Source organism: Nelumbo lutea, chromosome 4 (assembly GCF_056320005.1).
Source record: "Nelumbo lutea isolate HS-2025 chromosome 4, American lotus-T2T, whole genome shotgun sequence".
Classification (NCBI taxonomy): Eukaryota; Viridiplantae; Streptophyta; class Magnoliopsida; order Proteales; family Nelumbonaceae; genus Nelumbo; species Nelumbo lutea.
This window is the reverse complement of record NC_142687.1, coordinates 96,847,618-96,861,219: the sequence shown is the minus strand read 5'-3', so window position 1 is coordinate 96,861,219 and position 13,602 is coordinate 96,847,618. Positions and strand designations below refer to the sequence as shown.

General features: G+C 36.6%; 1 protein-coding gene across 8 annotated transcripts; it reads left to right on the top strand.

Annotated features, from left to right (window-relative positions):
- The first annotated feature begins 543 nt into the window (after positions 1-543).
- Positions 544-10,057, top strand: LOC148862044 (uncharacterized). Of its 8 annotated transcripts, none has more exons than XR_016095030.1 (6): positions 544-677; positions 2,416-2,637; positions 3,086-3,145; positions 8,779-8,848; positions 8,936-8,968; positions 9,045-10,057. XR_016095030.1 is itself a non-coding variant. In XM_088941731.1 (6 exons), exons 1-5 carry the CDS (start codon positions 2,202-2,204, stop codon positions 8,937-8,939), a joined length of 408 nt encoding a protein of 135 aa, XP_088797857.1. In that variant the 5' UTR covers positions 2,120-2,201; the 3' UTR covers positions 8,940-8,968; positions 9,045-10,057. The 8 variants fall into 8 exon arrangements, 5 of the variants coding, with proteins under 5 accessions (XP_088797857.1, XP_088797852.1, XP_088797855.1 ...); XM_088941731.1 differs by lacking the exon at positions 544-677 and adding an exon at positions 2,120-2,253; XR_016095029.1 differs by lacking the exon at positions 544-677 and adding an exon at positions 2,141-2,249.
- Positions 10,058-13,602: the final 3,545 nt, after the last annotated feature.

The window sequence follows — 13,602 nt, the reverse complement described above, 5'->3', positions numbered from 1 at the left end:
ATTTAAGCTGTCAAATTGCACCTTGTTTGCTTTCCATCAAAAGTTCAAATAATATTTGATTCTATTCTATTTAACTCACCCTTAATGCTTCAGTGAAGTGAAAACTTACTCATGCAATAAAATATATTATGTGTTTTTGTACATAAACATGTTCATTTTTCCAGGAAGGAAAAAGCAATGCTAATCATAAACTTCAGAGAGGCACCTTGCATGTTGGACATACTTGTGGATCTAGTGATATAGTTGTGTTCATGATGATAGCACCAATTCCATTTTTAATTTAAATGGTATCAAATAGTGCCAACATCTTCCCCACGTGTCATGATTCATGTCAACATTAAAGGTGGAGTTTATGCGACTTGAGTATGCTTCTTACATGAAATCATGGACCAAAAAGGGCATCCTCTTGGCTTGCTCTAATCCTGGGATCTCAAATTGGTTAAAACTGTGGCTAACACTCTTTCATATGTATATGATACTCACCTATTGAAAAATGTTTTTTTATTGATCAAACTAATCCAATTGTAGCCTCATGCTTCTATGTAGTATTTGATTTCTAATAGTTTTCCTGTCTAATGAAATTTTTTTCCTATAGGGATGTGAAGACTCTTATTATGGAGATGCTTCAAGCTGCTAAGGCATCAAATTAATTGATCCCAAATCTGTACCATGAAGAGGTATGCATCAATTAATGTTTTATCCAAGTTGCTGGCATTTTGCTTCCTTCTACTCATTCTTTTCACTATTACAGTAATGTCTTGCTTCTTCAATGATCTTAATTGTACATTGATCATTGCTGCATTTATCCTGTTATCATTCCTAGATCTAGATGCCCATTAAAATATGTGTCCCAACCAAACTGTATGATGATATTGTAGATTAAGGAAATTTGTTTTTGTTAATGGCAGCAAGTGTTGGTATAAAGCTGTCAATACCAATAGGAGAGGAACTTGAATTGAAATTACAGTTCAACCAGTAATAAGAATAATAATATTTAAAAGAACAGAACTCCTTTACCTATACATATATACATATATTAATGGTTGTTAATTAAGCTTTCAGAATTAAAATTTTCCCAACCAAACATTCTGAGAGACAAATTGGTTTCAATTGTTCTAGAACCACCCTCATCAGTCAATTGAGCCATCCATGGAGATAGAGTTTCCATGGTTTTAAATATGATTTAATCCTTGTGGCTCCCAAACAAAACATGACCACACCCCACACGTTCAAACCAAAAGCACACACATTCACTAACTTAAAAAATTGGACTTCATACTAAGAAAAGTTCTTTATTTGAATAAATTTAAAATTAATGTGGTGATGAGAAAATGAAAAGAGAGAAGATGGGGAATTCGGGGATTCAGGTCTCTAATGGGAAATTTATCCCTGTCAGAGTCGGGGATGGAGGGGGGATTCCTTTCCTCATCAGGGATTAAGGACGAGGATGGGGTGATTTGGGGGTGGGGGTCGGGATAGGGAATATAATCCCTGCCCAAACATGCCCTGTTGCCATTCCTAAATGAAACCCTAAACAAAAACAAGCAAAAAAGGAATGAGAGTTGGAGAAATAATACTTCGCGACGGTGAGATGGCTGGATCGATGCTAGAGAAGACGATGGATCCGTAATACAAGGGTCAGAGGGTTAGCCCTGCATGCGAGAAGAACTCAACCATGCGGCTGAACAAATGGTGCGCCCCCGTTGTATGGAACGTTTGTGGGACAGAAGCCCGTGAGCACAGATTTGAATTTTTATTTTTTTATGGTTATGAATTCAGATCTGTACCCCCACAATGTCCTACAACACATCCTCGCCGTGTATTAGAAACATCTTCTGATGATGAAAACCTTCCCGCTGTGGACGTTGTGGAGCGCCAGGGCGCAGATGTCAACTCGACAGCCCATCATTTGAGAATATCAACCGTTGGATTCGAAGAAAGGAATGATTCCTTGTATCTTAAAAATTTGATAAAATGGATACATAAGACCATCTAGGCCGGTGAACTGGGAGCCCACGGGCTGTTACCATCCAGACCTAAATGGATACATAAGACCATCTAGGCCGGTGAACTGGGGCCCACGGGCTGTTACCATCCAGACCTGAAACCAGTGTGGGGAGTGCGTTACGCACTCATCGTAGTTTAGAGGTTAGAAGGTGGAAGTAGGGAAGAAAGCATATATATTTACATTTTACAGAGCAATGTTATCCGATTTTGAATCGTCTTTTGGTGACCGTTGTGGTGGTTTCGTGGGTCGTCTTTTTTATTCTCTCTTCTTGCTTTCTTTCTCACTCACACTCTTTTCTCCTCTTTCTGAGCTTTCAGTGATATAGAAAGACACAGACCTCCATCTTCGCCTCTGAATTGTATGGGTTTATAATTTAAGAACCGTTTGTTTTATTGTGTTGTTGTCAGGAGAAGCACATCAAAAGGAAATGACGGCGTTTCGTCATGCCGGATTTGGCTTTGGCCACCGTCTTCTTGCCGGCGGTGGTGTTTTGTGGATTTCTAAAGAGCCTGAAGCTCGAAAGAGCCTTCGAGTGGACCAGAAAGTTAAGCTGAGTGAGCTTAGAGCTCGCGACAGGTTAAGGCACCGCCGAATCTTGCAGGATGGGATCATCGATTTTCCCATTGAGGGTACCTACAATCCTTACACCACCTTGCCTTTAATTCTTTTTTGGTCCGTGGTAGATTTAAATCTCTGGATTTAATTGAGGATGGCGTTTGGCTTCCGTGTCTTGTTCTTGAATTCGTTTTATTTTGCTCCTTAATTTTCTCTTCTTGATGTAATTTATATTAATGGGTTTTTTGATATTCTTTGATTCTTTACTTTATTCCTTTTCTTTGTTTAATGGGTTCTGGATTTGATGGTTCTTCATGTTGTGAGGTTCTTTAGTTTTTAAATTGACCGCTATGTGGGTATATATTGTTCTTTCTCTTTTTGATGTTCACATATGGGTTTGCGAAGATGTTGATTCTTCTTCTCTATTTATTTATTTTCTTCGATTTTTGATCTCTTTAAAGCTCCACTGGGTGGGGACCAAGGAATGACCATTTTCTTCGGCTTTTGATGTTTACGATGTAGTTCATAGATGGTGCATTGGATTCCAAAGAGTTCAGGACCAAGGGATGACCATTTTAGGAGGTTTGAATCCCGACTTAGATGTTTCTCCATTGTATGCTCTAGTTCAAAATGCAGTGAACGAGTACTACTTAGATGCAAGCCTTTGTATTTATGTTATGTGTGCATATACTTGGGTTTTATAGGTAATTATGATGTATACATGAAAGCATTATTCTACTTAAAGTTATCACCCATTAAATTACTATTCTTAATGGCATGTAAAACTAAGAACTTAAACATATTTAACAAATTAAGAAAGTTCTTATATATGTTAAAATCGACACTGCTCTCATTTTTTGAAGAGTAAAATAGAAATTTTATTAAATAGAAAAAATCAGTTACATGCGATAGGTGACAAGGTGGCACCTAGCTTACAAAACAGAGCATACTGAACTAGGGCACTAACTAAGACTGATACAATTTACATCAACTGAATCTCAAGCATGCTCTAAAAATTTTCCCCAAATCTGATCTGCTCACTTGATAAAAATCTGGTAACACCCATACCCAATCTGCAATTAACTTCCCCACTAGAGCCACCAGAACATCTGTGTTCTTGAATTTGTCTCCAAAGATCCTCTTGCTCCTTTTGTTTCACAATATCCAACACACAAAAAAGGGGATACAGCTCGAGATTATCCTTGCTTTCCTACTTCCCCAAATCTTGGCCAGGCAGAGAAAATTTCTGCTGCTGAACTTGGCTGAATGGCTCTTTTCCCGAATAAATAAGTGTAATAACTCCACATGATTCTTGCAGTCTTGCAGGTGGAAAGTAAATGTAGAACAGATTCTTCATCTGAACTTCACATGACACAAATGCTTAACATATAAAATCCTCTACTCTTCAAATGATCAGTTGTTAGGATGTTGTCCATGGCAACCCTCCTATCACTTTCCCTAAGGCCCCTCACGTTCCAACTCAGTACCGTCATCCTTCCTTCCCTCTTCCACACTCCTTAGAGCATCTCTTTCTCAATTCTCACATACCCTCTTCTAGCATTTCTTGTTTGCCCCCTTCCTCATCCCACTTTTTGTTAAACCCACTTAGCTCCTTTCTTTTACCCTTCTCCCTCTTGTCCTTTTCAAATTGTGTGAAGGCCCTTCTTGCAAATTCCTCTCCCCCCTACAAAAATAATCTTAGGGACTTACCTATCGATACCTCCATTTCTACGAGTTTGTCAATCTCCAATACATCTTTTTTAGCACTCTCCAATCCACCTGGCTTCTTGCCCCTTCTCCCTGCTCCTCCCTCTCCCTTCTTCGGTCCTCTTTCTCCTCTTTCGTATCCTTTTCCCCTAATTCCTTTCCTTCTTTGATACCTAGATTGCCTCCTTCCGATCTTCTCTTTCAATTGTACATTTTTTTCCCCCGACTCCTCCTTCCCTTCCCCTCGTCTTCTTCTCCTCTCACAATTGATGCTCACCCACCGGCTTCGAGACTGAAGGAATTAAAGATTTAAGGAATTTGTATCTCTTCCTCTTGGGTTTCCTAGAACGAAGTTTAGCCTTCCAACTCTTGAGATTCCTCTGTTTGGTTGTTGCTGCACTGGACTCACCTTCCGAGCTCACCTTTTCTAAGACTAGCAGCCCTTTAGTCACTGGATTTGGACGATTGTCATGCTTTTGTGTCATAGTCACTTATTGGTTCTGTATCTCATAAGACCGAGATAGCATAGTGTTCTACGATCTATAGCGTCCTAATTAAGCCAACCTCTTCTTCAACCTCATGCACTCTGGTTCTGATGCCTTCAATTATGCTTGTAGAGTGTCCTTGGAAACTCACTGTTTTTTCTCCTCCGAAACGAGAAACCACTAAAATCCATTCGTCTTCCTGAGTTCCTAAGTTCTTGCTCTCCAGTCTATTCCAGCTCAGCCTTTTGGTTGTCCATTTCTGGATTGAGCCCTTCCGCTCCTAATTTCCCAAACCACTTGTTTGGAGGCTCGATTTTGCTTTATCCAGTTCAACTTCCTTAAAGTGGACCCCATTTGAATTCGGGCCTCCCCTACTTTGCCTGTCTCTTGACTAAGTCCTCTTTCTTTTACCATAGGGCCTATGACAGTGCTATCATGGACTATGATATTGTAAGGACCAATTATTGTGATTTGCACAATTGCATCTCAAACTACTTAAAATAGACAATAGTTGGGATTTCCCTGTAAACATTGTAGAGTGTGCACATATCTGAAAAAGGCCATTATCCAATTCTGGTCCCTACTATCTGGGATCTTATGAGGGGTAAATTGGATGGTCTTAACTCCTAACCTTTGGCATATTCTTTTGCCCAAAGTGGTTGCTCTCACTCTCACAATATGAGGGTGCACATATTTCTCATATCCATAAATAGTATACAGGGAACTTTTCAAGCAATTTACTTTTATCCAACCCATGCCTAACACTTCATTGTGAAAACTTTATTAAATATGGTTGTTGAATATCTTATGCCCAATTTCTGAATGTTTTGGCAACTAAGCTTCTATGCAGTGGATAAATAGTGGAGATACATTTAAATGTTTTTCACATTAAAAACACATTTATGAAATTCTTCTTTGTTATTTCTCTTTATTGGATATGATGTCATGACTTGATATATTGCAATGTATTTATGAGTTTGTATACATACTACATAGATTACATTTGAAAATGAATTTAATAATGACATTTCATGTTGCCAAGAAAGTGGAGAATTACCTACAAAACTACAAATCATGTATTATAAAATTAGGAAAAATAATAAGTCATTTATACTTCACATTTACATAGCCTCCAAGACCTAAAATTCAAGAGATCAATGGGTGACACAAGAAGAGCTAAGGGGTAGAGCAAAAGGGACATGGGTAGAAGTAGTAAGAAGTGATTTAGGCACTAATAATTTAACAATGGATATAGCTTTAAATTGAATGGATTAGCGGATCAAGATTCATGTAGCCAACCCCATATAGTTAGGATAAGGCATGGATGATAATGATGATGACATATTAGGAATGTTTGTTTATGAAGTAGCTTGGCTTGCTTGGCCTACAAATTTTTGGGCCGAGGTAGCCACGTTTCTCTAAGGCCTGGCCTAACCTAGACCTACAATAATCTTGCAAAAAATGTAAATATGTGATGCTTGGCTATATCAAGTTGATATTAGTTGTAACCTCATAATGGACTTTCAGCTTGCATCCGTTAATTGTAACCTTAGAATGGACTTTCAGTCAAATTTTTATCCTGATATAATTGATGTGATTACAGATGTGTAGATTTAAAATTGTCTTAAGAAATCCTACTTGTCTGTGATGTTTGACACACATTAGACTTCAATATCTTAGTATTTATTATTATTATTTTATGAATATATAATTATTATTACTCTTGTTATTATTATTTTATTAGTTTTTAATTATTAACATTTTAGTATTTCTCATTAATTTATGAATATTTTATTAAAAAATTATTATATTATTATATTTTATTCTTATTTTCTTATTAGTTTATTAATATGCTATTATTTTTTGCTTATAATTTTAAAATTAATTCATTATTATTTAATAAATTATATGTTAGTATTTTATTATTTAATAAATTAATATGTTTGTTTTTTATTATTAACTTATTAATGTTTTATTATGGTTTTATTTTTTAAGGAATATTTTACTAATGTTTTATTAAAAAATTATTATATTATTATATTTTATTCTTATTTTCTTATTAGTTTATTAATATGCTATTATTTTTTGTTTATAATTTTAAAATTAAATTATTATTATTTAATAAATTAATATGTTTGCTTTTTATTATTAACTTATTAATGTTTTATTATGGTATTATTTTTTAAGGAATTTTTTACTAATGTTTTATTATTATTTTAATTATTAATATACTCTTATTTTATTATTGTTATCTTATTATTTTATGATTATTTAATTATATTGCATTAATATTTTATTATAATATTTAATAAATAATTTATTGATATTTTGTTATAGTACTATTATTTTATTATTATTTTACTAGTATTGTTAATACTGTAATAATATTTTAGTATTAATATATTATTCTTTTTATTATTATTATTATCTTATTATTTTAATAATATTTACTAAGATATTGAAGTCTAATATGTGTCCAAACAACATAGACAAGTTGCAAGATTTCTTAAGACATTTCTAAATCTACAGATCTGCAATCACATCAATTATATCAGGATAAAAATTTGATTGAACGTCCATTCATTCTAAGGTTACAATTAATGATTGCAAGCTGAAAGTTCATTCTGAGGTTACAACTAATATCAATTTGATATAGCTAAGCATCATAGATCTGCATTTTTCACAGGCTTACTGTGGATCTAGGCTGGGCCAGGCCTGGGAGAAATGTGGCTACCTCGGCCCTAAACTTTGCAGGCCAAGCAAGCTAAGAAACTTCATAAACAAGCATCCCTAGTATGTCATCATCATTATCAGCCATGCCTTATCCTAACTATACAGGGATGGCTACATGAATCCTGATTCGCTAATCCATTCAATTTAAAGCCATATCCATTGTTAAATTATTAGTGCCTAAATCATTTCTTACTACTTCTACCCATGTCCCTTTTGGTCTACCCCCTAGCCCTTCTTGTGTTACCGATTGATTTCTTGAATTTTAGGTCCTGGAGGCTGTGCAAATGTAAAGTATAAATGACTCTTTATTTTTTCTAATTTTGTATTACATGATTTGTGGTTTTGTAGGTAATTCTCCACCTTGGCTAAATGAAATGTCATTATTAAACTCTTTTTCAAATGTAATCTATGTAGTATGTACAGAAACTCATAAATACATTGCAATATATCAAATCATTACACCATGTCGAATAAAGACAAGTAACAAAGAAAATTTTCATAAATGTGTTTTTAACGTGAAAAACATTTAAATGTATCTCCACTATTTATCCATTGCATAGAAGCTTAGTTGCCAAAACATTCAAAAATTGGGCATAAGTTATTCAACATCCATATCTAATAAACAACTTTTTTCACAATGAAGTGTTAGGCATGGGTTGGATAAAAGTGAACTGCTTGAAAAGTTCCCTGAATACTATTTATGGATATGAGAAATATGTGCACCCTCATATTGTGAAAGTGAGAGCAACTACTTTGGGCAAAAGAAAATGCCAAAGGTTAGGACTTAAGACTATCCAATTTACCCCTCCCAAGACCCCAGGTAGTGAGTGTAGGGGCCACAATTGGATAATAGCCTTTTTAGATATGTGCACACTCTACATTGTTTACAGGGATTGTGCAAGTCACAATGATTGGTCCTTACAACCGATAGCGCAGGGGCCACCATTGGATAGTGTCGACTGTTAACATATATAAGAACTTCCTTATTTATCTAGGGATAAAAGATAATCTGCAAAAACTAATCAAGTTATATCAGAATAAAAATTTGACCGAAAGTCCATTCTAAGGTTTAGTTAGTTCTGCCAACTCTTGACTTCTCCAGTAATCTTTTTTTTCATAAGTAATTGTTTTATCATTAAACTTCCTATATTTTTTTCAATCATCAGTAGACTTTCTACATTGTTTCAGTTTCTCTAAAACCTTTCTACTTTAAGACATTGGAAATGCTTCCTTTCATTTTAATGAAATGTCAAACTGTTGCATTGAAACAAAAAATTTTGAATGATGTAGATGCATTGTCAATACCAATAATCTTGCGTGTATATTGGCCTCAATTGGTATACGAGTTATTAAAGCTTTGGTAAGCCTGACTAAATAGAAGAAAACTAATATCTTTTTTATCTCTGCAGACGTTGTTCTAAGACAAATTTTTTTGTCTATGATCTAGCTAATCAATGCATTGGATGGGCTAATTATGACTGTAAGTTAAACGGACAATGCATGTCCTTCAAGTTTTCTATGAAGAATGTTGATTAAGTTGTACATTTACTTTGCAGGTTCATCAGAGATTGTTCCATGCAGATTGATATCAAGCAATACAGTGGCTATGGTGTTTCAATTGCAGGTGCATCTTTTTAGGCGAAGGATTTGTGTAACGTTGGTCACAAGACTGTTGTGTGTGAATGCGCGATTATCTATAGCAGTAAATTTATAGGTGATCACAACATTGATCTAAAAATCCCCAAAGTTCACAACGTAGGTATCTGGAGCTATCTTCTCATTTCCAGCCATTCTCGTGGGTCAAACAATCCTGATACACGTATTGGAACAATCCTGAAGTAAGTACTGAATGAAAGCCATGATACAAGAGAAACTCTTGAAAATACACGTATTGGAACAAAGCCAGCACCCAAAGTTGCTTTTTACAGCTCCAGAGGTTCATCTGCAATTTTCCCCCATGTTCTAAAGCCTGACCTCATAACCCCCGGTTCCTTACATCTTGACCTCCAATAGGTCCTATGGTGAACGAAGGATCAACAAAATTGTTTAGCAACTTCAACATCATGTACGGAACCTCCATTGCTTGTCCTCATGTGGTGGGAATGGCAGCACTTCTGAAAGCAGTCCATCCTGAATGGAGTCCAACGGCCATTCGATCTGCCATGATGACCACAGAAGATTCACTCAATACCACTCTCAAACCCATCACAGAACTCTTAGATGGCGAGCAACCCACCAGTCCTCTAGCCACGGGAGCGGGTCACTTCAATCCTAACAAGGCGCTTGACCCTGGACTTGCATATGATTCAAATACAGAGAACTAAGAGAGGCTTCTCTGCGCTTTGAATTACACTAAGAAGGAATCTAGAAGATAACAAGGTCGTCCTCGGACTAGTTAGCCCATGAAGTGCAAATGTTTGGTGATGCCTCTTCAAGCTACAACCCAAGAGCTCTTCCTTATGATCTTAGTGTAATTGTGTCTAGTGATTTGTGGGGACGTGCTACCCCCCGTCTTGTGTAGCCCCTTCCAATATTTTATCAAAAAGAAAGTTTGTTTCATTGGAGGTCACAAGCAAGGTTCAGAGTATTGATACACCTCCCTGTTTTTGTTGTTGATATACTTACAGGAAAAAGAATCAGTCTTGGTACAAGTACTTTAAGATGGATGATAAGTACTTTAACATCCACTTTGAATAAGTTATTGTAGCTATAACCATGGGTGCAAATGTACAATTTGAGTAGGCTAGGGTTGAGATTTTTTTCAAAATTCGAATGGGCCTTGCCTGAAGGCCCAAGGCCAAAGCAGTGTATAAAATGCTAATTTTTGCATCCCTACCTAATTTAATGGGATCCAAAATTTTTTCTACATGCAACACATTAGTCATGATTTCTGTCATTTTTTTTATCAGATGCCCTTAATGGACTTTTTTTTTTCAAAAGAACAAAACTGCATTACCTTCTCTACATGCTGAGATACTCATTTTGGATAACTATATTATATTTACCGGCATTTGTATTAAGAGTTCTACAAACATACTTGATATATATAATATTAAAAAAAGTCAAAAGGTTAGTGGCTGCTTCCTTGTGGTGTATCACTTGCCAGTCGGTGCATTCTACTTTTCCATTGATACTATTTACAATACTTTGGGTATCAGACAAAAGAGTTGCAGATTTGATTTTCATTGAGATGCTTTTTGGAGTCAATGGATTATTACCCACCCTTCAGCTTGAAGACTTGCAGCAGCTCTGTTGAAATCATAGATCGATAATTATTTAGTAAGACAATACCTGTCCCTGCTGTTGCCCTTGCTGGGTCGTAGCCATCCACATAAATATAGACATCTGTGTTCTGTTGAGAGTCTCCCCAAGCATTGTCTGCTGCTTGTTCAGAGTTTGTCAATGGGTTCTAGGTTCTATGTATGAATTAGCTTTCTCTATCAAATGTATGAGATCAACTATGTCTTGTTGATGGATCTTTGCATTATACATGTCCCATATGAGTCTGAAAATGATGAAAATTTTGGCAATATACCTCTGAGGTTTGGTGGTAAGTTTTTTAACTCTGCTGTTATCCTATCAGTGACGAACTGATTCAGCTGTTTGTTATTTACTTCCTCGGGGTTCATTCCATCATGGGTTGTAAGCCAGATGGCCCTCACAGAGAAACACTGAAAGAAGAGATGCAGCCATGATTCTATAGCAGCATCGCATAAAGTGCAGTCTTTATGTTTCCTGGAAAAAAAGGAGTGTGTCTCTCGTTTTTACTCCACCCCACCATGCCTTATACATGAATATTTGAAACCTGAAGGGCACTTTTGTTTTCCAGATTCCAGTTCTCATGTGGTCCAGAGGAGGATGATAGCTGATCTATAAATAATTTGTAGCCTGTTTTGACACTGTATAATGCTTTTCTTGAACTCTTCCGTAGGAGTTTGTCTGGGTCTGTGGATGGAATTCTGTTCAGTTGTATGATGTGGCTTATTGTTTCTTCCTCAAATAGCTCTTGTAGTGGTGGTGGTGGTGGGGGTGGAGGGGGGGGGGGTGTCCAATGCCCTTCTTGGTTCCTTGGTTCACTGACCCTTTCTATTTGTAGTTGGCTTGGAGGTTAGGTTTGAGTGTTGGGGTGCCTTTTGTATGGATGGATTCCAAGGGTCAAGTGGGTGAACGGATTTTCCATCTTTTAGTTACCAAAACAGATTCCCTTTCAGCTGGTCTGATAAAACTACTACTTGCTTCCACCACCAAGAGTCCCTTGGTTTTTTGTTAGCTTGAAGATAGACTTGGATTTGATATACTTTTGCTTGATGATTTTGGCCCAGAATTCTGATTTGGCTGTGAAGAGTCTCATATCTGTTTTGAGAAGAGAGCCTTGTTGAATTCCTCAATTTTCCTGAAGCCCAGACCTCCTTGATTTTTGGTTTTACAGATATGTGCCATGGGATTGTGCGTAAGCTTTGTCCGACCCATTGACATCCTTTGGACTTTATTTAAATTCAAATAAGTCATTGAATTAACTCATAATTACTGCAATTAACTCTCAATTTATAATTAATGCATTGACTTCTCAACTCATGCGCGACCCTTGTTAGCTCGAAACCCATCCTGTCTTCAACATCTAATCCAGTTCGGACCGATCCAACCAACCAATATATAGATTCAACTAGTCCAGACTCCAGTCCGATTAGTTTTCGGACCACTAGCAAATCTGATTAGTTGGTTCAACCATAATTCGGTCCGGTAGGGTTTCAGACCATTAACAGGTCTAATTGGCTGGTTCAACTATGGTTAAATTCCCATTGTCCTTCCGCTTAAATACAAAAGCATTAACCACAACCATCAGCTTTCATTAGGCTCAATTTGGGAAGTGTGTAAATAGAAATATGCACTTCAAAACCTTGTATACGGTATTTCTAAACTTTGTATTTGCACACATACAAACTGGGCTTTAAATATTAATCCAAATGATTAATTCCACTTAAATTCTCTACGTAAAAACTATGTGCAAGTGATGTGATTTGAACAAAGAACACTTGTGTAAAAGACAAGTATTCTTATTATTAAGCCATATCTAACCGGGTTAAAAAATGACTTGGCTTTTACCTTTAAGCCATCTTCATAAAACTAGAGTTGTCACAAGGTTAATGGGTTGGACGGGTTGGGTTGAGTCAAGACAGGTTTGAATTGAACCCAATCAATTTAATTTTATTAAATGAATCATTAATGGGTCTTCGGTTTAGAAACCCAATTCACCCAATTGCCACCCCTAGCACCAAAGCTGTCATTTGGTTATTTCTGATGCCTTGTGGTTTTGTACTCAACCACTCACAGTTACTCCATTTGACAACAAAATGGTATTGGTATTAACAACACCCAAAATGATCCATCAAGTGCATCGTCACTCATTCCTGAGATGGTAGGAAAAATATCTCTTCCATAATCCAGCCTGCTCTAGTTATTGGCTGGGATCACATAAGAGAGCATCAACAGACAAGAAAGCTGTAGCAAGGGAAGTGAACAAAATGAGAGAAATTATCCAATGGGATAACAAAGAGGTATACAAGCCTACATACCAAGTGATGAATTTCCAGAATGAAGCAGGTGACAACAATTTAGAATCGATGGTGGTGACCATTTGGATTATATTGGTACACCAAGAACTGTAAGCTAGATGGAAATTTTGGATGAAAAAATACCTATCAATTATTATGAAATGAAAATATAAGATTTCAGAATATACAAAGAAATGTATTATATACACAACCTTCAAATGATTCATACTTCTACGTTAGAGTAATACAGTAGGATAGAACAAAATGTGTTTAAACTTGACACACTTGATGGATCGATTTTTGGTGGAGTGTGAATTTTTTATGCTAAGTACATCGTCATTTGGTTTGCTTCCAAGTGGCCGATGACTCGGGCCGAAGTGAAGAACTTTGGCTGCCGAGCTGAGTCGAGCTGGGCAGGCTAGGTGGCGAGCTGACTATAGTGCCAAGCTACCTATGAGGTGTCAAGCTGCCTGGGAGGTGCTGAGCTACCTGTGAGGTGCTGAACTGTCTGTGAGGTGTTGAGCTGCCTGGTGACGAGTTGGATTGATGAGCTTCGTTGCTC

Excerpts from the sequence above, each read along its gene's own strand:
- LOC148862044 (XM_088941726.1), top strand. The coding sequence starts at position 2,202 with ATGTTATCCGATTTTGAATCGTCTTTTGGTGACCGTTGTGGTGGTTTC. Across the intron at positions 2,254-2,415 it reads CCGTTGTGGTGGTTTCGTGG|GAGAAGCACATCAAAAGGAA; the intron begins GTCGTCTTTTTT and ends TGTTGTTGTCAG. Across the intron at positions 8,969-9,044 it reads TGGATGGGCTAATTATGACT|GTTCATCAGAGATTGTTCCA; the intron begins GTAAGTTAAACG and ends TTTACTTTGCAG.